The sequence below is a fragment of the Myotis brandtii genome, unplaced genomic scaffold (assembly GCF_000412655.1).
Source record: "Myotis brandtii unplaced genomic scaffold, ASM41265v1 scaffold165, whole genome shotgun sequence".
Taxonomy (NCBI): domain Eukaryota; kingdom Metazoa; phylum Chordata; class Mammalia; order Chiroptera; family Vespertilionidae; genus Myotis; species Myotis brandtii.
The window spans coordinates 2,043,844-2,066,549 of record NW_005356042.1 but is presented as its reverse complement, the minus strand read 5'-3'; the positions used below and the strand labels follow the sequence as shown (position 1 = coordinate 2,066,549).

Sequence of the window (22,706 nt, the reverse complement as noted above, 5' to 3'; positions counted from 1 at the left end):
CCCTGCTCTGTGCATGACAGGGGGTGGCGCCGCAACTTCCCTATCGACCCTGCCTTGAGTGTGACAGGGCGGTGCCCCAACCCCCCAATCCGCTGTACCCTGAGCGTGACTAGGGGTTGCATCGCAGCCTCCCGATCCGCCCTGCTCTGTGCATGACAGGGGGTGGCATCCCAACTCCCCAGTCGGCCCTGCTCTGAGCCCGACCAGGGGCTGCACCTAGGGATTGGGCCTGCCCTCTGCCACTAGGGAGCAGGCCTAAGCCAGCAGGTCATTATCTCCCGAGGGGTCCCAGACTGGGAGAGGGCACAGGATGGGATGAGGGACCCCCTCTCCCCCCTGAGTTTACAAATTATTTAGGGCCTCTAGTCCCTAAATAATAGAGTTTAGTTTTGACCATTTTTTAACCTTACATACATGGAATCATCTTGTATATAAAAGTAGGTTTATAGTTGTTAAGGAAAAATATATAATCCTATATAATAAAAGCCTAATATGCTAAGTGTCCAGTCATCCATTCAACCAATCAAAGCGTAATATGCTAATGAAATGCTGAGGCCGCTCAACCGCTCGTTGTGATGTGCACTGACCACCAGGGGGCAGACGCTCTGACCGGTAGGTTAGCTTGCTGCTGGGGTCCGGCTGAGCGAGATGGGCTGGACATGTCCTGAAGCCCTCCTTTGGCCCCTCCCTGGCTGGCCAACCTCCCGCATCCCTTCCCGGCCCCAATCGTGCACCTGTGAGGTTCCTGGCCTGCGCCCTCTTGCAATCTGGGACCCCTTGGGATGTCAGGAAGCTGTTTCAGCCTAATCCCACAGGCCAGGCCGAGGGATCCCACTGGTGCACGAATTCATACACTGGGCCTCTATTACAAGAATAAAAAATAAATACAGGAATAAACTTGTGGCCTTAGCTGGTTTGGCTCAGTGGATAGAGCAGGGGTCCTCAAACTTTGAACAGGGGGCCAGTTCACTGTCCCTCAGACTGTTGGAGGGCTGGACTATAGTTTAAAAAAAAATATGAACAAATTCCTATGCACACTGCACATATCTTATTTTGAAGTTAAAAAAACAAAACAGGAACAAATACAATATTTGTATTTGCATGTGGCCCGCGGGCCGTAGTTTGAGGACCCCTGGAATAGAGTGTTGGCCTGTGGACTGAAGAGTCCCAGGTTCGATTCTGGTCAAGGGCATATGCCCAGGTTGCCGGCTTGATCCCCAGTAGGGGTTGTGCAGGAGGCAGCCAATCAATGATTCTCTTTCATCATTGATGTTTCTATCACTACCTCTTCCTTCCTCTCTGAAATCAATAAAAATATATTTTTTTAGAAATAAATAAACTTGTGTTTCATGTGCTTACAACTGTAAACCTACTTTTGCTCACCCTGTTTTTCATTTTGGGTTTTGTTGTGACATAGTATTGCATCATAACTAACACAGGGTTTATCTATTCTGCAGTTATTTTGGATATTCTGCGATTGATGTTTACAGGTTTTTTGGCTACTATGAATTCCTTTATGAACATTGTGTTTAAGTGCACTGATGCACGTTTATGTCATTTTCTTGAGGTTATATTCTTTGAATTGCAGGATCATGAGAAATATGTTGTCTTTATTAGGTAATGCCAAGTAGTTTTCCAAAGTAGTTGTTTTCTAGTTTTTGTTTCAGTTATTAGTATATGAGAGTTCTAATTATTCCACATCCCTCATCAACAAGGAATACTTAGGATCAGATATTTTAATTCTAGTCAGTCTGGTCCGTATGTAGTGTACCTGATTTCCCTAATTACAGATGAGGTGCATACCTTTTCATATCTTGGTCATTTGGATTTCATCTTTCATGAAATGCCTTTGAAATTTTTTGACCATTTTTCTATTGAAATTCATGTATTTTTCCAGAGTTGGGTCTTTTGAATATGAATCTTTTACTGGATGTATCTGATGTAAATAATTTTTGTTACTTAATGGTTTCTTTTGGTGAACAGAGAATTTCTTCATTTTGATACAAACATATTCATCATTCTTTTTCTTTATGGCCAGTGTTTCCCTCCCTCCCTTTCTTCCTTTGTTTTTTTACAGGAATTTTCCCCTCTTCCAAGATCATGGATATACTTTGATGGTCTCTTCAAAATGTCTTGCTTTGTCTTTTCACATTTAGGTCTACAGTGCACCTGAAGTTGGCGTGTATGGTGTGAGATATTTAAATCTTTAAATTTAGTAAGGGATTCACTTGGTTTATATGGTCCCCCTAATTATATACCACATCTAACATAACTAGCCCAAAATTTCAAGAGTATTTTATAGTTCCAGATATTACTTATAATTTAAATTCTTCAGGAACTGTAAAATACTCTTAAAATTTTGGGCTAGTTATGTTAGATTAGGGTGACCATATGGACTTGTTTGCCCTGGTGGAAAGTCCTTGTTTGTGCCTGTGGTCTGATATAAATATTAGGGCATCCCTTTTTTAAAAATATTTTTATTATGTTTTTTAAAATTGATTTTGAGAATGAGAGAAGCATCAATCAGCTGCCTCCTACACACTCACTACTGGGGATTGAGCTCACAACCTGGGCATGTGGCCTGACCGGGAGTTGAACCAGTGACTTCTTGGTGCATGGGATGATGCTCAATCCACTGAACCACACCGGCTAGGCAGAACATCCATTTTCTCTCTTGAAAGTATTTTAGTTTGGGTGATAAGTATTTTAGTTTGGGTGATAAGTCACACTAGAGCTAATAAAAAAACCTAACCCCAAACATATTGCTAAATGGATAATGTCCTTTATTTTTTGCTAGAGATTTCAGAGACTAGCTCTTAATTCTATAAAAATGAAATTAGGTAAGTTTGATAGGCTTTGATACTCAGAATCTTCTAAATGAATGTCAGGAAGTTTTAAAGACAACCTAGAAAGACTTTGATGTCTGAATTGTAGTTTGTCCTTGTCATATCTCTGAGTGTATTTTATTCCTAGCACTGATCATGACCTACATGTAATCTTCCTTGCTTATTTGTATATGTCTATTATCAGTCTTCACCTTCCCTCTCCCATAGAATGAGCTCCTGGGATGAACAAATGTTTCTTTAATGAATGAGTAAATGTAAACCATTTAACATTTAGTTTGTTAACCTTGTAGAAATCTCTTAGGCATATCTCCAAATAATACTTTTCCTTGTTCACAATTGTATTTCTCTTTAAAAATAAAACACCTAACATACATTGCCCTCTCCCCTTCCAAAAAAGTAACCAATTTTGGAGAATTGGGGTATAAGAGGATATAATCTTATGAGAAAATTTATATTATTGGGGAGACAGTTTAATCTTATGGCTCAAGCTCAATTGTAATTTCTTTTTTAATATTTTAAAAATTGATTTCAGAGAGAAAGGGAGAGGGAGAGAGAGAAACATCAATGTTGAGAGAGAATCATCAATCAGCTACCTCCTGTACACCGACACTGAGAATCGAGCCTGAAACCCAGGCATATGCCCCAACCAGAAATTGAACAGTGACCTCAACCACTGAGCCACACCGGCCTGGCTCAATTGTAATTTTCAAGAATCAATTCAGGATATTTGAGGGACTTGCAAAGTTGTGACATACATGAATAGTTTGTGGAATATTTCCAATTATATATGTGAATATAATGCCCAAGCATATATTAGATCCTGGATACCAAGAAATTCCCCCCAGAGTGGAAGCTCCATGAAATCAGGATTTTTGTCTCATTCATTGTTCTATCTTTAGTATCTGGTACATAGCAAGCTCTTGGCAAATATTAGAATAAATGAAAGGATATTTGTAGTTACTGAAGATTTCTAATTATGGGAATTTCAAAATTCAAGGAAGTACACATAAATTTTAACATTGTTTAAATAAAAGGGCTAAGATGAATGAAATTTATATCTAACATATTTAGTTAGCTGTACCTGGATAATCCACTACTCAAATGAAAACCAGATTGCCACTGCAGTAGGAAAAGAAACTTTGTGAAGAAGAATCCTTTTCTAATAAAAGCCTAATATGCTAAGTGTCCGACCATTCATTCAACCAGTCGCACACTAACCACCAGAGGGCAGACTCTCTGACCAGTAGGTTAACTTGCTGCTGGGGTCCGGCCGATTGGGATTGGGTGAGATGGGCTACACATGCCCTGGAACCCTCCTGCGGTCCCTCCCCGGCCCTGATCATGCACCGTTGGGGTCCTTCGGCCTGGCCTGGGCCCTCGCAATCCGGGACACCTTGGGGGATGTTGGAGAGCCAGTTTCGGCCAATCCCCGCAGGCCAGGCTGAGGAACCTCACCGGTGTATGAATTCGTGCACCGGGCCTCTAGTGATTATATAAGCTAGCTGCTTTTCTTTCTTTTTCTTTTTTCTTTTTTTATCTTTCAAGCTTTTATTTAAGGGCACTGATTCAGGATGGATTTTAGATCTTGTTGAAAGCAGCCGCGTCCATGGACTGCATATACTGATAGTCCTCAAAAGCAGTGATCTGCTCCTCTAGCATGTCCAACTTTATCGTCTTCCACTACACACTGTATTTGAAGCTTTTTAATTCCATATGCCACTGGAACCAGTTTAGAAGAGCCCCAGACCAAGCCATCTGCTTGAATGCTCCTGACACACTCCTCTAATTTTGCCATATCTGTCTCATCATCCCAAGGTTTCACATCTAATAAGATGGAAGACTTGGCAACAAGTGCAGATTTTTTGGCTTTCTTTGATTCATACTGTGCAAGGCGTTCTTCTCTTAGCCTCTTTGCTTCTTCGCTTTCCTCCTCATCGTCAGATCCAAAGAGGTCAATGTCGTAGTCGTCATCTTTTCTGTCGGTAACTCCACTTCCTGTGGTGTCTTCCACATTAGCAGGGCTATACTTGCCCAAAGCTTTCTTCACTCCGGGCAGGCTGGCTTTCTCCTTTTCATAAGACTTGATGTGGCAGGTGGTGGGCCAGAGACTGTTTCAAACACTGCCACGTCTGCTTGGGATGGCACATACCCCTTGATGTATGTAGCTCTTGTCCGCCAGGTAGTTGTTGAGCACCTGGAGGCCGGAGGGGCTTTTGAGGTTTCCAAAGCCCGTGGCGTTGGCTGACCCAGGAGCGGGGTGGCAGCAGAGGAAAGCGGAACACAGGCTATCGCTAGCGAGCGCTAAGAGGGAAAAAAGCTAAGCTAGCTACTTTTAAAATGGTTTGTCCTTAAAATCAAGGGATTGATGGAGGAATATAAAAAAGGGTAAACTAGTAATAGAGTATTTCCATAATTATCTTCTAAGTGTTGCCCATTGGCATAGCTTACCCACTTCTTAATTGTTAATTAGCCACTTAGTCATACATTACAGTGAGAGAGTGGAAGAGTTTGATATGATGGATGCAATACCTATGAAGTGCTGTATTGATTTTTTGCATTCTCACAGGAGTTGGGGACCTAAAATTAGCAGTTCATAAAATCACTACCTAGAATGTCAAAGATCTAGTGAAACTGCAAGCTGTGATTTCTTTTGGTTTGCCCTATTTAATCAGGTTGCCAGAACTTGGAGCCTTGGAAACAGTTTATTGTTGCAATATAGTCCATAGAAGTACTTGGTAATTATGGGAGTCTGAAGTCAGGTGCCAAAATTAACTGTGTATTTTCGAGTGGAGTAAAATAAACCATGAATCAGAAGTAGAGAAAACAGCATAAAGCCTGAAAAAAATATAGTAGTAGAAGAAAGAGCAAAGAAATCTTATCTTGCTATGTGCATGACATAATAGCAGTAGTGCAGATGATTTAACTTGAATGTATTACTCCATGTAGAAGATGCTCTCTATAGGAATAATTTACATTTTATTTTCTCTATGATGCTTTAAAGTAACACTTTAATGAACCATTTTTAAAACGATGTCATTGAAGTAAAAAATTGTAATGGGCAAAGTGTGATCTGTAGAATATTTTATTCACAAGGTTCTTATTCTCATTTTGTAGAGTGTGTGTTTGTTTCTGGAAGAAAATGTGACCCAAAAGGCCAGTTGAATACTTGGTAGCTCTTTGATCTTGGACAACGTATTTAACCTTAGCTCTAACTTCTTTATTTTTTTAAATAAGTATAATAATGCCCATCTTTCAGAGTCATTCTGAAAATTAATAGCTAGCATCAAAAGTAACTAGTTTATTGTAGCACTTAATAGAGTAGCTATCTCATTGTTAATTAAATCAACCTAGACATGTTATCAGTTTCACTCTAAATATATATTCACTAACCCCATAGTCATACTATATTTCCATAGTTCATTTCATTTTTCTGCATGACTATTACGTTTCTTCTGTTTTCCTCAGACCTTCACACCTCCCCCCATCTTTGCTTTCAGCCTGTGAACGTTGCTTCCTATTTAACGAGAGAAAAAGAGCAAACATGCGAATTTTGATGAGCTCGACCTACCAGTTACCTGCATCTGTGCCCAAAATGGCAACCTTGTCTCTCAATATAGACAAACTATTCTTCTCTTTAAGGCCACCGTTCACTTGTACAGTAGGTGTCATCCCCTCTTGATGATTCAAGAACACTATTCCAGCAATTTTCTACTCTCCTATATATTCAGCTTTTCCTTCTCTACCAGATTTTTTCTGTCTTTTTACAGATAGGCTATTGTTTCACCCATATTTAAAAACAGCAACAATAAGACACTACTACTCTTAACAGCATTTCCTCTTTTTCATCTTCTAGTTCTATCCTTTATACCAATACTTCTTGAAGTTTTCTGCACCACCTGTTTTTATTATTTTTTGAATCCACTTTATTTAGGGTTTTTATTCCCACAAGTAAGAAACTGTTCTTATCAAGGTTACCAAAGACTTCTGTGTTGCTAAATCCATTAGTTGTTTCTAATCCTTAGTCTACTTGACAGATCAGCAGTATACTGCACAATTGGTCTTTTCCCCTTGAAACACTTTCCTTTTTTTTTTTTTTCTTAATATATTTTATTGATTTTTTTTTACAGAGAGGAAGGGAGAGGGATAGAGAGTTAGAAACATAGATGAGAGAGAAACATCATCAGCTGCCTCCTGCACACTCCCTACTGGGGATGTGCCCACAACCAAAGTACATGCCCTTGACCAGAATCAAACCTGGTACCCTTCAGTCCGCAGGCCGACGCTCTATCCACTGAGCCAAACCGGTTAGGGCTTGAAACACTTTCTTCACTTGACATCATTCTGATTTTTGTCTCAGACCTCAACTGTTTGCATCTCAGTCTCCTTTGTTGATTCTTCAGTTCTTAAACCTCTAAATGTTGGAGAGCTCCAGGGTTAGTTGGTTCTTTCTCTCTGTCTCCCTCTCTTAAAAAAATTACTTACACTCTGGCCAGTATGACTTGGTGGTTGGGTATCATCCCATGCACCAAAAAGGTCACTGGTTCAATTCCCTGTCAGGATACATACCAAGATTTCCGGTTTGATCCTTGGTCAGGGTGCATGTGGGAGGCAACTAATGGATGTTTCTCTCTTCTTCCTTCTCCCTTCCTCTCTCTAAAGTCAATGAAAACTAGAAAAAGTATTGACTTATTTTATCATCTGTATTCTTCTCTTGATCTCATCTAGTTCATGGCTTCAAATACTATCTATACATTACTATTATCTCTAACCTGGACCTCTTCTCTTAACTCCTGATTTGTACAGTAAATCCTCACTTAAGGTTGTCAGTGGGTTCTGTGACTTTAAGTGAAACAGTGTATAATGAAACCAATTATACTGTAGGCTAATTGATATAAACAAGAGTTAAGTTCCTACAATATCAATGTTAAAATGAAAAGATGTTATTCTAGAACCTGCTATGTATCAAACTGCCTCATTAACATCACCTGGAGAAATGTCTACTGGGCATCTATTCCATATGTCCCAAACCTGTTTCTCCATTAGGTTTCTCCATCTAATTGAATGACAACCTTATTCTTTTAGTTGGTAAGACCAAAAACCTTTGAGTCATCTTTAAGTCCTTTGTTCCTCTCATACCTCATATGTTTCTGATCCTATCAGCTCTACTTTCAAAATATATCCAGAATTTGACCTCTTACCACCTCTACTGCTCTATTCTAGTCCATTATCTCTTACCAGTATATTTATAGATACCCAGAGGTTCCTGTTTCTTGTTTACAGTGTTGGCCTTTTACTTGATTCTCTTTTCCCCTCAATATTTCTTGAGTGCATCTTTGTCATTGTAAAAACAAAGAACATGGAATGTGTGGGTAGCAAATTTTCTTAGTGAACCTGTGGTTTTCTTGATTACTTGATTGATTGGTCAGCTATATTATTCCAAATTCAGAATCTTTTTTTTATAGAACTTTGAGGTTATTGGTTTGTTGCCTTCTAACATTCTAGTGTTGCTGATGCCAGTGTGATTCTCAGTCACTTACTCTCTGGAGATTTTATTCTTGGAGTTCAGAAATGTTACAACACTGGTGTGTGTTTTTCCTGAGTGGTTCTCTGTGGATCTTGTAAATCTGAAGAGTTAGGTCTCTTTAACATAATAAATTGTCTGCCTGTCTCTATCTGTGTTTCTCTCTTTTTGACTCTCAGATTAGTTTCTGTTTTGTTTCTGTCCCTCCCACGGTGTGTGTGTGTGTGTGTGTGTGTGTGTGTGTGTGTGTGTGTTTTAATTTTTATTGAATGCATTTATCTTCTTTCCTTATGTCGTGTATTCATATCTCTGTCTCTTGGTTTTGTAGTTTGGGAGATTACAATAAAAAACCAACCACAAGGAATAATGATCAACTGAAAGCAGTTTCACTCAAGATTAAATTTAGATTACAGATTGGACATACTTTTTCTTCCTGCTGATAAATCCTAGTAAAACTTCATGAGAGTGACTTCTTTTTAAAAGGCATAAACCCATAAAGGACAGAGTCAATTTTCACAGGAGACAACACAATTTTGGAGGCTGAAAAGCAAATGGATGAGTTTAAATGACTTCTTAGCAGAATTGAGAAAGCTGCAATATAAGGAGGCCGTGGGTAAAGCAATAAGTGACTTGATTTCCACCCAAACTTCTAAAAGGCTCAGGAATTGGCATCACCAGGTGCTAATAGAAACTAGAATACTGAAGTAATTAGGGGTGAAGATGGAATTAAAAACTGGAAGATTAACTCAATTTGTTTCAATAGTGGTGATATTTCCAATCCCCTCTTGCATTTTATATAATTGGATAGCTACTCCTCTTGAGCTCTGGTACTCTCTGGAGAGCATAAGAGAGATTCTGGAGAAACCTAGACACAATTAAGATCACAGGTAATCTACCACACTAAAGATAGCCTGAAGCAAATGAGGAAAATAGAGGGAAAGCTGGTATCTGCCTGGTGCTTATTATTTGATAAGCTATTAATACAGAATTACTGAGTGCCAACTATGATTACATGCTAGACACTATGCTAGGTGCTAGGAAACAAAAGAGCAATACAGACCAAGGTTCTTGAGGATACTGCATCTATCATAAGGTTCCTTTGAGTTGGGATGCTCTTCCCCTACTCTTTACATGACTGTTGAAGAAGTGAGCAATGCAACAAATTATGATAGAAGTCACAAAGGAAAGAGAAGAACAGATCTGGAAGGCTCAAGTGCTGATGAAAAATGTGTCAGATAACAGATTTAGGAACCCCTATCTCCCAAATCCCTTTTTATTTAGCTTCTTCTGATAAATTTATCTTACTCAGTTTGTCATTTGAATGACATGCTAACAAGTCTGAGTTTTCTTGGTGTGTTATAGGGAGTCATTGAAAGAGTTTAGCCAATAAAGTGGCATTCCAGAATACAGCTTTAGGAAATTAGTGTAAAATTTGATTGGGAGTGAGGGTGGAAGCTGACAGTAGTGAAGTCAGTTGGAATCTTTTTTTTTTTTTTAACATTTTTTTATTGATTTCAGAGAAGAAGGGAGAAAAAAATATATATATATATATATACACATATATATATAAATTATGAGAGAAAATCATTTATCGGCTGCTTCCTGCATGCCCCCAGCTAGGGATCAAGTGCCCAACCTGGGCATGTGCCCTGACCAGGAATTGAACTGTGACCTCCTGGTTCATAAGTCAATGCTCAACCACTGAGCCATGCCAGCCAGGCTCAATTGGAATCTTTTAAGAGAAAATGTAGGCCTAAACTAGTTAAACTCGAGAGGAAGGAACGGATACATGAGAAATTAGAGAATGGGTTGGACTTTTAAAAATGGACTGGACAAGCCTGGCTGGTGTTGCTCCATGGTTGAACATCGACCTATGAACCAGAAGGTCACAGTTTGATTCCTGGTCAGGGCACATGCCCGTGTTGCAAACTTGGTCCCCAGTAGGAGGCATGCAGGAGGCAGCCAATCAAATGATTTTCTCTCATCATTGATGTTTCTATCTCTCTCCCCCCTCTCTTCCTCTCTGAAATCAATACAAATATATTTCTTTAATAATTGGACAAGAAACAGAGAGGAATTGGGCAGTGGTGCATATAGTGGTTTCTATCAACCAAATTGGGAATGGATCAGGAGGGAATCAGGTTTATCCTTTTGGATTTTGCTTGAACATTATTAGTCCTGCAAAGCATTCCCTGATTGTCCTAGCTAGGAAGTGTTAGGTGCACCCATGTTCTCATTTTATCTTCTCTTTTCTGTGTGTGCTTATCAGCTTTTCTTATTGTTTCAGTATCTTTCCCTTCGTTGTATTCTTTGTATATGGCAAATTAACTGTTGATCACATGAAGGGTTATTATTTCTGAAAATTTTCCTTGGTCAGAAAATGCATAGTGGAATAACTTAATATTTCATAGAAAAAGACAGTATGATAAATGAAGACAGTGTTAAGGATATTGTGTTCTCTCAGATTGGTAATAATGAATATAGATCTATTTTCTTTTGCCATTCTATGATTTATAGAAATGTTTCAAGATCTTTCTTATCTACAATTTCAAAGAGATTCTTCTAAATGTGTTTTTGTATTATTACTTTTGTTATTGTATCACCATCTAAATTTTTAAATTTTTTTAAAATTTGTTTTACAATTCTCTCTTCATGCCTCTCTCCCTAAATTCTTATTATCACTAGTAATTATTATCTTACACTCAGTCTGAAATTCTCATGGTTGAGGAAAAGATAATGTCTGAGTAAATCTACATGTATTAGTAATTCAGGGGGAAGAATCTTGCATGGAGGAAGCAAGTAAAGTTGCAAATGAGAGGAGCTAATTAACGGAGCAAGGTCTCAAATCTATAATTATGGGAGATGACTCTGGATGAAAAGAAAAATATAGGGGTTCCGCAGGCAGTGTCCCTTGGTGGGGACAGGGTGGAGCTGGAGGCACTGACGTATCCATGTGGCCACCCGCTTTGTCGCTGTGGCCACCTGCCGAAGCCTGGTGAGCATGGGAAGGGGAAGCCCTTTAAGTTCCTAGGAATTTTAGATGTCAAGAATATTTCCTGTGCACAGGACTTGGTATTGCATTCTTCGTTAGGATCTGTTATAGCTGGCCTTGGACATTTTTTATTAGATAGTAGAATTAAAAGATCGTGTGGTGTTGGAGTAGGAGAATTTATCTTGGTGACTTTACGATGCTGGTTTTATTGTAGGTATAATTATGCAAAGCTAAAAATCCAGGAAAGAATCGCCAGAGAAGGAATTAAAAATAAGATTTTATATGAAAGTACCCACCTTGGTCCTAAAAGAAAGCAAACCAACAGCCACAGCAGCAATTGAGTGGGGTTTTGAGCAAGAAGCCCAAATACAACTCACTGAAGTCAGTGTGAACAAAGTAGAGATCAACTGTGTAAAACATCATATGTACCATAAGAATGCTTTCAATCAAGTAAATGAAGTCTATGTATGTTGTAAAAAAAAAGAAAGGAAGGAAGGAAGAAATATAAGGGTCTTTCCCAGAAGACTGCAAGGAAGCGTGAAGAACATATTATTTCATATTATTTCCACGTGGAAATATCACTGGTAGAGTTATGTGATGGTAAATTTTGTGTCAATTTGGCTGGGCCACAGTGCCCAGATATTTGGTCAAATATTCTGGATGTTTCTATAAAGGTGTTCTTTTGGATGAGATTAATATTTAAGTCTATAGACTCTGAGTGAAACAGATTTCCCTCCATGATGGAAATGAGCCTCATCTAATCAGTTGAAGGTCTTACTAGAACAAAGACTGACTTCCTCAGAGTAAGAAAGAATTCTGTCAGCAGACCACCTTTGGACTCCAACTGCAACTCTTTCTTAGATCTCCAGCCTGCCAGCCTATGATGCAGATTTTGGGTTTTCACAGCCAATTCTTTAAAATAAATATGTGTGTGTGTGCGCATCATGTTGGTTCTGTTTATCTGGAGAAGCCTGACAAATACAAGTAGTAAAGTAGTGTCTAAAGCTGAAATTTAGGATGGGTTGGATGTGGGGAGGAGCTACAGTAGAGGACAGAAAACCTACTCTATGTATTGAGAATAATGAGCTTGGTTGGAACTTAGATTAGGATAAGTGGGTTTGGACCAATTCTTACAACTGATACTTGAGGAGTTTTAACTAAAACTACATCATAGATTTTATTCTAATTTTTTATTTGAACTTAGCCTTATTTTCCTTATTTTTGGGCATTTCTTAACTAATTTAGTCTTGTTTATTGCTGTCACATTTTGGTCTTCAATAGACTTGCTTTTCTTCTTTATCAATTGCTATCAGAGTCTAATTTATAATTTTTAATTTGTGTCAAAAATTAAGGCTTGTGGAAAATATTAATGATTTCACTTGGGGGTACTAAGTATACTTATGTATATGTTTATAACATTAAATTTAGAAAGCTTTGGTATTTTATAATATAGATACTGTGTGGGGAAGTTGGTCACTGCAACTCTTCTCTCTAGCCACACGTCCTTCTGGATGACCTTCCAGACAAAGCCAGGGCTGTGAGGGAAGCCCGGGTCCCAGGTGCCGGAAAGAAGCCAGTGCCGGCAGCCATGGAAAGAAAGGCCTACTCTTGCATGATTTTCGTGCATCAGGCCTCTAGTATCCTATCTAATAAAAGCGTAATAATGCAAATTGACCATCACTCCAACACACAAGATGGCCACCCCTATGTGGTCAAAGATGGCCACTCTCATGTGGACACAAGATGGCTGGCAGGGGAGGGTAGTTGGGAGGGACCAGGCCTGCAAGGGAGGTCAGGTGGGAGCAATCAGGCCTGCAGAGGAGGGCAGTTAGGGGCGACCAGGCTGGCAGGGGAGGGCAGTTAGGGGCAATTGGACCAACAAGGGAGCAGTTAGGCATCGATCAGGCCGGCAGGAGTGTGGTTAGGGGGTGATCAAGCTGGCAGGCAGAAGTGGTTACGGGCAATCAGGCAGGCAGGTGAGCGATTTGGAGCCAGCAGTCCTGGATTGTGAGAGGGATGTCTGACTACCGGTTTATGCTCGATCCCTAGGGGTCCCAGATTGGAGAGGGTGCAGGCTGGGCTGAGGGACACACACACACCCTGTGCACGAATTTCATGCACCAGGCCTCTAGTCCCACAGCAGGAGCACCGCTTAGCTGACCGACCCGTCTCGGTGGCCCACCCGCCCAGCGGCAGTCACTCATTCCCTTAGTAGTCTTGCCTGCCCAATCTCCAGAGAATGGGCCAGGCACTGATGGACCAGAGCCGCCGGCACGATCCTGACAGCGCCGTCAGCCTCCTGGAAGTCGCCCTCGGACACCATGGCCGCTTCCCCTCCCTAGACGCTCTGCAAGGAAGAAAGGATATAAAAGCGATTGCCAGGTGGCCCCCGACAACCAGTGTGAACGTCAGTGGGACAGATCCGGATCCCAGGCCGGCAAGGGCATCCCACTGCCTGCCCAGAGGGCCGATCGTGTCCTGGTTCCCCCCTCGGGACACCACCCATACACGAATTCATGCACCAGGCCTCTAGTTCAGTCATAAAAAGGAAATGCTGATACATGTTAATTGGAATGAAACTACAAAGCATTATGCTAAGTAAAAGAAGCCAGACACAAAATGTCTCACATTGTATGTTCCCTTAATTATCCAGGGTAGGAAAAGCAGATTAGTGGTTACTGGGGGTAGGAGGTAATGGGGAGGGATTACTTAATGAGTAGGCATACTCTAAGGCCATGAAAAAAATTTAAAACTGAGGTGGTGGTCACACAACATTATAACTATACTAAAAGTCACTGAATGGTTATTGTACATTGTGTACTAGAGGCCTGGTGCATGAAAATTCATGCATTGAGGGGGTTGTCCTTCAGCTGGCCTGCCCCCTCTCACAGTCCGGGAGCCCTCAGGGAAGCGGGCCTAAGCCATAGTCTGGCCTCCCTCTGCAGGAGGCGACCGGGCTGATCAGGGGAAGGCACCACCCCCATCACCCCATTGCTGCTGCCACTGCCGGCCACGATGGCTGCGAGGCCTGAGCTCCGGGCCTCGCAGCCACCAGGGCTCCCTCCTTGGTTTGATCATTTGCTAGAACAGCTCACAGAACTCAAAATAACAGTTTCCTTATTAGATTATCAGTTTATTACAGTAGGGTACAACTCAGGAACAGCCAGATGGAAGAGATGCATAAGGCAAGACAGGTGGGAAAGAGTGCAGAGCTTTCATGACTTTTCTACCCTCCCAGCACCTCCGCATTGTTCACCAACCTGGAAGCTCTCCAAATCCTGTAGTTTGGGGATTTTTGTGGAAGCTTCATCATGTAGACATGATTAATTATCAACTCAATCTTCAGTTCCTCTCTCCTTCCCAGAGGATGGGAAGTGAGGTTGAAAGTTCTAAGCTTCTAATCTGGTGACCAGCCCCTTTCCTGAAGCTATCTAGGAGCCCACCAAGAGTCTTCTCATTAGAGCAAAAGATGTGCCTGTCATCCAGGAAATTCCAAGAGATTTAGGAGCTCTGTGTCAAAGACCAGGTATGAGAACAAGATTCACACTCTTAGTACCTTTATTTCTTTGGAATCTACAAAGGTTTTTATGAACTCTGGCCAGGAGCTGGAGACAAAGACCAAAATATATATGTGTCTTATTTCACAATATCACACCCACTTTGAGATAATTTTTTAAAATATCTTTTTATTGATTTCAGTGAGGAAGGGAGAGAGAAAGAAACATCAATGATGAGAGAGAATCATTGATTGGCTGCCTCCTGCACGCCTCCTACTGGGAATCAAGTCCGCAACCCTGGCATGTACCCTGCCTGGGAATCAAACCATGACTTCCTGGTTCATAGGTTGACACTCAACCGCTGAGCCACACTGGCTGGGCTGAGATAATCTATATATATAAAAGCCTAAGCAACCATTACAATGGAACGACCAGTCGCTATGATGCACAGTGACCACCAGGGGGAAGACACTCAACACAGGAGCTGCCCCGTAGTGGTCAGTGCGCTTCCACAGCCAACCTCCCCCAGCCTGCCAACCTCCCATGGTTCCTCCCCCCGGCCAGCAGGCCCTGATCACCTGATCAGGGCTGGGCCCCGGGCCGGGACAGGAAACCAGGATTTGGTGGCAGCGGACATGGCCCCTTTCCCAGGGTGGCCGAAGGCCGGCTCCCTTGGGACTGGCAGCTAACCTACTCCGCTCTGTCCTACTCCTGGTCAGCAGGCCCTGATCGGCCCGCTGCCCACCCACCGTGGCGATGAGGGAAGGCAGGAAACCACGCAGTGGCGGGGCGCCGACAATGGCAGCGTCCGGCTTCCATTCCTTCTGTGCCCAGCCTGGCAACCATCACCTCGTCTCCTGACCCCGCTGGGGCCTTTGGGCCCTGATCGGTCCTGATCGCCAGCCAGGCCTAGGGACCCCACCTGTGCACAAATTTTGTGCACAGGGCCTCTAGTTTTTATATGTGGAGTAAGGTAGGTTCCAAACTCATTCTTTTTATGTGGTCATTCAGTTGTCCCAGAACCTTTTTTTGAAGAGACTAATCTTTCCCTTTTGGGTGGTCTTGGACCTTTGTCTAAAATCAGTTAGCCATAGATGTTTGGGTTTATTTCTGGACTCTGTTCCATTCCATAAATCTGTATGTCTATCTTATGCCAGTACCACACTGTTTCGACTATTGTAGCTTTGTAGAAAGTTTTGAAATTGGGAAGTATGGGTCCTCTTAACTTTTTCAAGATTCTTTGGCTATTCAGGCTTCCTTAAAGTTACTTATGAATTGAGGATTGGTTTTCAATTTCTGAAGAAAAGAAAAAGAAAACAAGTCCATCACAATTTTGATAGGGATTGTACTAAATCTGTAGATAACTTTAGGAAGCATCATAATTTTAAGTCTTCCAAGTTCAAGAACATGATGACTTTCCATTTATGTAGGTCTTTAATTTATTTCAGCAATGTGTTGTAATTGTCTGTGTGCAAGTCTTTCATTTCCTTAGTTAAATTTATTCCTAGATATTTTATTTTTTTTGAATACTGTTATAAGTGGAATTATTTTTTAAATTTCTTTTTTGAATTGATCATTGTTGGTATATAGAAACAATCAGTTTTTGTGTGTTGGTGTTATACTTGTAATGTTGCTGAATTTATTTATTAGCTCTTATAGATTTTTTAAAATGAATTTCATGTCTTTTCTATACTTGAAATCCTGTCATCTTCAAAAAGAGATAGTTTTACTTCTTCCTCTCCAGTTTGGCTACCTGTTATTTCTCTTGCCTGATTGTGCTGGCTAAGACTTCTGAATAGCAGTGGCGAAAGTGAGCATCCTTGTCTTGTTTCTGATCTTAGGGGAAAGCTTTCGTCTTTTATCATTGAACTAGAGGCCCGGTGCACGACATTCATGCACTGGGGGGGGAGGGTAGAGGGGGTCACCTCAGTCCAGCCTGCATCCTTTTGAAGTCCAGGAGCCTTTGGGGGATGTCCGACTGACAGCTTAGGCCCACTCCCCTTGGGCCTAAGTCGTCAATCGGACATCCTTAGCACTGCGGTGGAGGCGGCCGCTGCGCTCACCAGCCATCAGCCTGGCTTGTGGCTGAGCAGCGCTACCCCTGTGGGAGCACACTGACCACCATGGGGAAGCTCCTGTTTTAGCGTCTGCCCCCCTTTCCCCCCCCGTAGTCAGTGCGCGTCATAGCAACCTGTCGTTCTGTGGTTTGGTCGATTTGCATATTACCCTTTTATTATATAGGATATGTTAGCTGTGGGTTTTTCATATACTGTTATGCCCTTCATGTTAAAGAAGTTCCCTTCTATTCCAAGTTCACTAAGTGTTCTTATCATGAAATCGTGTTAAATTTTGTCAAATGTTTTTTTTCTACATCTATTAAGATGATTGTGTGGGACTCCACCTTTCAGTCTATTAATGTGGTATATTACACTGAATTTGTTAAACCACCATTGCATTCTTAGGATAAAATCCCAATTGTTCAAGGTATATAATTTTCTAAATATACTGAGGATTAGTTTGCTGGTATTTTTTGTTTTTGTTTTTTTAGAATTATTGTGTTTAGATTTTTTTTTTAGAATTTTAAATTTTTTTAGAACTTTTTTAAGAATCAATCAAAGAGAGATTGATTTGTAGTTTTCTTATGGTCTCTTTGTTTGACTTTTGGTATCAGGCTAATGCTGGCCTCCTAGAATGTGTTAAAAAGTGTTTTCTTTTTTTTTTTAAGGAGTTTCAATAGGATTGATCTTAATTCTTTTTTTAATGTTTGATAAAATTCACCAGTAAAACCATCTGGTTCTGGCTCTTTGGAGGTTATCGATTACTAGTCCAATCTCTTGTAGGTCTGTTGAGATTTTCTGTTTTTCTTTTTTTCTTGAATCACTTTTGGTAACTAGGAATTTTTCTGTTTCATCTAGATTATCTAGTTTGTTTTGGCATACGATTATCTTATAAGCCTTTTAATTTCCATAAGACTGGTAGTAGTATCCTTGTTCTCATTCCTGATTTTAGTTATTTGCATCTTCTCACTTTATCCTTGGTCACTATAGCTAAGGTTTCTATATTTTATTCATCTTTTCAGAAAACCAACTTTTAGTTTTGTTGATTATTTTTCTGTTCTTTTTGTTGTTTATCTCGGCTCTTATCTGTATTATTTACTTTGCTGGATTTGGGATTTATTTTGGTGTTGTTTTTTTTCTAGTTTCTTAAGGTATAAAGTTGATTTTTTTTTTAGAATATAAAGCAATTAATCTATCTTTTGAATATGTGATTATCATTAGTCCTTAGGAAGCTATGGAGCTTCTCTATGATTTTGTAGAGGAAGGGCTTTGACTTTTCCCCTCCTCTGCTTCAGGATAAGCTAATCTATTACTTTGGAGGGCTGGGACATTATACATTGTGTGGTGGTGGTGGTGGTGGTAATGGTGGTGGTAATGGTGGTGATCCTGAGGTTAGGAGGGAGATTGATTTAGTTGTAATTTTCTTAGTAGTTCTGCTTTTTCTAACTCTTTAGCCGTCCTTTTGGATAAAGGACAAAATGTAAAACCTGCCTCTTATTCCTGCCCTGATACAGTACTGTTTGGCAACCAGGGGAAAGGGAATTTCAACTTTTTTTCCACATCTATGCCCCTATCCTCATCCACCAAGTTTGTGGGTACCAGTAAAAATTTCTAAGGACATGCTACATACAGTTTCTGGGATTCATCTTCCAGTTCAGACTAACTCATTCAGCATCTGAAAGATACTTAACAAAATTGCATGGTATGAGTTTGAGATCATTTCCTGGCTTGGGGATACTTTTAACTTTTTTTATTAGCCTAAGGGAAGGATAGTCTTCTGTAAACCTACACCTATGCCACCATCTTTCCTGGAAGTCTCATAAGTACTAGAAAGAATTTTTAGGATTAAAAAAAGGTATTATTTAAACTGAAATAACATTCATCTTCAGCCTAGCTTTGGATCAATTCTGCGGAAAAATGCATACGTTCAAAACTTTGCACTATGTTGCGTTTACTTCCTCTAGGATGCTCTTTAAATGGATAATATATGATCTTTCAGACTTTTCTTATTTGAAACTTCTATACAGATGCAGGCATTTTCAGAACTTTGGGATTTTGTGGACTCTGTAAATCTTCACGCACTGGCCTCTCCTCTCCACTCCCACTTCCCCCCACCACACACACAGGAAATATCTCATAGGTTTCCAATTTTCTATTTTGCTGAATGAGGACATTAAAAATAGATCAAGCCCTAACCGGTTTGGCTCAGTGGATAGAGCGTCGGCCGGCAGACTGAAAGGTCCCGGGTTGGATTCAGGTCAAAGGCATGTACCTTGGTTGCGGGCACATCCCCAGTAGGAGGTGCGCAGGAGGCAGCTGATCGATGTTTCTCTCTCATCGATGTTTCTAGCTCTCTATCCCTCTCCCTTCCTCTCTGTAAAAAATCAATAAAATATTTCTTTAAAAAAAAAATAGATCAAACAGTGAAAATAAGTAAATAAAAAATAAATCAACATTTCCTCTCACCACAAGTACCAAAGATATCTTCTATAATAATAAAAGTGTAATATGCTAATTAGACTGGATGACCTTCCAAGGGAAGCCGGGGCTGCGAGGGAAGCCCGGGTCCTGGGTGCCAGAGGGAAGCCAGTGCCGGCAGCCAGAGAAAGAAGGCCTACTCTTCCACAAATTTTGTGCATCAGGCCTCTAGTAAATAAATAAAAATCTAGGAATAACACAACCTTATAATACAGTCTTTGTTTAAATTGAATACATTTGGCTCTAGGCAAAACTCACTTTATTTTTCTTTTTTAAAAAAATTATTTAGCTACGAATTAATGAGTACTATCTCATGGGTGACATGTAAGAACTGCTGCTTATACTTGGAACAGTACACTTATAAGACGTACTACCTGAATATGATGAATAGGCACATATCTCATATCCTCTGTTTTCTTACCAGTTCGGTCCTTTGGTACAGAAGACAGACCAACAGATCGTCCAATACCACCTCGAGATGAAGTCTTTGAATACATAATATTCCGCGGAAGTGATATTAAAGACCTCACTGTTTGTGAGCCGCCAAAACCACAATGTTCTTTGCCTCAGGACCCAGCTATCGTTCAGGTAACTGATAATAAGTTTGTCTTGGTGTTCAAATAAACTTGATGCCTTGGCTTTTGCCGCTCCTGGGTTTTCAGGGTTTTTTGTTTGTTTGTTTGTTTGTTTGTTTTCTCAGTTGAATGCCCATATATAGCTTACCATTTTATATTTCCCTAGATACCTAAAATACCTGGATAATGTTTCATCTAGGTTTTTCTCTCTAGAGCATAAGAAACTAAATAAAGTCTGAAGTAGCTAATGAATTTATTTTTATCATAAAATATTTTCTAATTTCAACATCAGTTAAAATATTTTATCGAGATCTAATTATATGAGAAACACTATTCAAACCAGTATACATAAAAGTCAATCCTCGCTCTAGCTGGTTTGGCTCAGTGGATAGAGCGTCAGCCTGCGGACTCAAGGGTCCCAGGTTCGGTTCCGGTCAAGGGCGTGTAACTTGGTTGCGGGCATATCCCCAGTGGGGAGTGTGCAGGAGGCAGCTGATCGATGTCTCTCTCTCATCAATGTTTCTAACTCTCTATCCCTCTCCCTTCTTCTCTGTAAAAATCAATAAAATACATTAAAAAAAAAAGTCAATCCTCACCACCCTCTGAGCTTGTTATTAGAATTATTCTCAGTTTTTACAAGTGAGATTGGGATAGAGCCACAATTTGAACAAACTCAGGCAGTTGGCTCGAATCCAGGATCTGTGCCACTATATTAATTCTCATGTGGTTCATATTAAAAACCAAGATGGTGCCCTAACCGGTTTGGCTCGGGATAGAGCGTCGGCCTGCAGACTCAAGGGTCCCAGGTTCAATTCCGGTCAAGGGCATGTACCTTGGTTGCGGGCACATACCCAGTAGGGAGTGTGCAGGAGGCAGCTGATTGATGTTTCTAACTCTCTATCTGTTTCCCTAACTCTCTGTAAAAAATCAATAAAATATATTTTTTTTAAAAAAATTAAAAAATAAAAACCAAAATGGTGATGGCTACTCTTAGGTATATTAGGTTTGGGGGCAGGGGAGTAAAATCACATTATATGTTGTACAATATACATGCAACATTATATAAGATAACCAAACATAGCACTGGCCAGGTGGCTCAGTTCGTTGGAGCGTCATGGTCAGGGCACATACAAAAGGCAACTGATCAATGTTTCTCTCTCTCTCTCTCTCTCTCTCTCAAATTAATAAAAAAAATGTGTCCTTGGGTGAGGATTTTTTTTTAAAAAAGAGAGCCAAACATAAAATTTTAATATACAGACATGTTCAATTCCCTAAATAAGGTATTTAAAAAGAAGACTTAAGTATTCTCAGTGAGAGAAGTAAAAAATTGAGTATTTTAGCCTTAGCCAATTTGGTTCAGTGGATAGAGGCTCACCCTGTGGACTGAAGTATCCCAGGTTCGATTCCGGTCAAGGGCACATGCTCGGGTTGCGGGTTCAGTTCTCAGTAGATGGCATACAAGATGCAGCTGATGAATGATTCTCTCTCATCATTAATGTTTCTATCTCTCCCTCCCTCTCCCTTCCTCTCTGAAGTCAAGTGAGATTGGGATAGAGCCACAATTTGAAATATATATATTTTCTAAATATATATATATTTTTTAATTGTGTATTTTATTTAAAACAGAAACACATATCTAAAAGATTTTAGCCGAAACCGGTTTGGCTCAGTGGATAGAGCGTCGGCCTGCGGACTGAAAGGTTCCAGGTTCGATTCGGTCAAGGGCATGTACCTGGGTTGCGGGCACATCCCCAGTAGGAGATGTGCAGGAGGCAAAATAAAAAAATAAAAGATTTTAATTATGGATTAAAGAGGATGTCCAGGGAACAAACTGAAAGCTCTGGTGCCCGACCCCACCTCTGGCCCTGGCCCGGGACCCCCTCCCCTCCCAGGATCCCCTGGGATTCCCCACCCCTAAACAACAAAAGAAAAGAAAAAAAATAAAATAAAAATAAAGAGGATGTCCATTATAGTACCTATTTTCATTTTACATTTTAATTGGAAGCATATAGAAACTGTCAGCTATAATGCAGAGGAAGCAGGTCTTAAGAATATTTTTACTTGAGGGCATAGCTGATTAAAACCTTGTGGCCCCCTTGGTTTTCCTCCTGAATTCATTTTTTTCTTAACCCTTTTTCTTATTAGAAGTCTTTGTTTGGCCCTAGCTGGTTTTGCTCAGTGGATAGACCCTCAGCCTGCTGACTGAAGGGTCTCAAGTTTGATTCCAGTCAAGGGCACGTAACTCTACCTCTACCAATCAATGTGCTTCTCTCTCTCAGTCTTTCCCCCTCCTTTCCACTCTCTCTAAAAATCAATGGAAAAATATCCTCGGATGAGGATTAAAAAGTAAATAAATAAAACCCCTGGTTTAAAAAAAAGTCTTTGGTCATTTGCGCTAAAAGATGCTTATTCATTTATCAATGTAGTACTTTTAAATTAACTTTCCTTTTTTTGTTCTGTGAGTGATAAAAATCTTAGTTTCCCACAAATCAGATTCTTAAAGTACATATTATACACAATTTGTCTTCTAGTTATTAAAATACCTCAGGAACTCTTCTAATATAAAATTAAAGCAGAAAAAAGAAAAGGGACCTTTTAACATTTATTTACCACTCATTTTTCTTGAATATTAAGACAAGCTTTTTAATAAGAAATGGGTAAATTTTATTCTTAAAACATAAACTAGAGAAATTCTTTCATCTATCCTCTCCTTTCTTTTTTATTGTTGAAGTATTATAGG

The 22,706-nt window shown here is 40.2% G+C and overlaps 1 protein-coding gene and 1 pseudogene across 2 annotated transcripts in view; one reads left to right on the top strand and one right to left on the bottom strand.

Annotated features, from left to right (window-relative positions):
• LSM14A (LSM14A mRNA processing body assembly factor) overlaps positions 1-22,706 on the top strand; it is a 76,924-nt gene that overhangs the window by 5,059 nt on the left and 49,159 nt on the right. For both annotated transcript variants that reach the window (XM_014536621.1, XM_005862475.2), the window contains exon 2: positions 19,816-19,979. In XM_014536621.1, the coding sequence (XP_014392107.1) occupies positions 19,816-19,979 (164 nt within the window). The remainder of the gene's footprint in view (positions 1-19,815; positions 19,980-22,706) is intronic.
• LOC102255161 lies at positions 4,383-13,682 on the bottom strand (annotated as a pseudogene).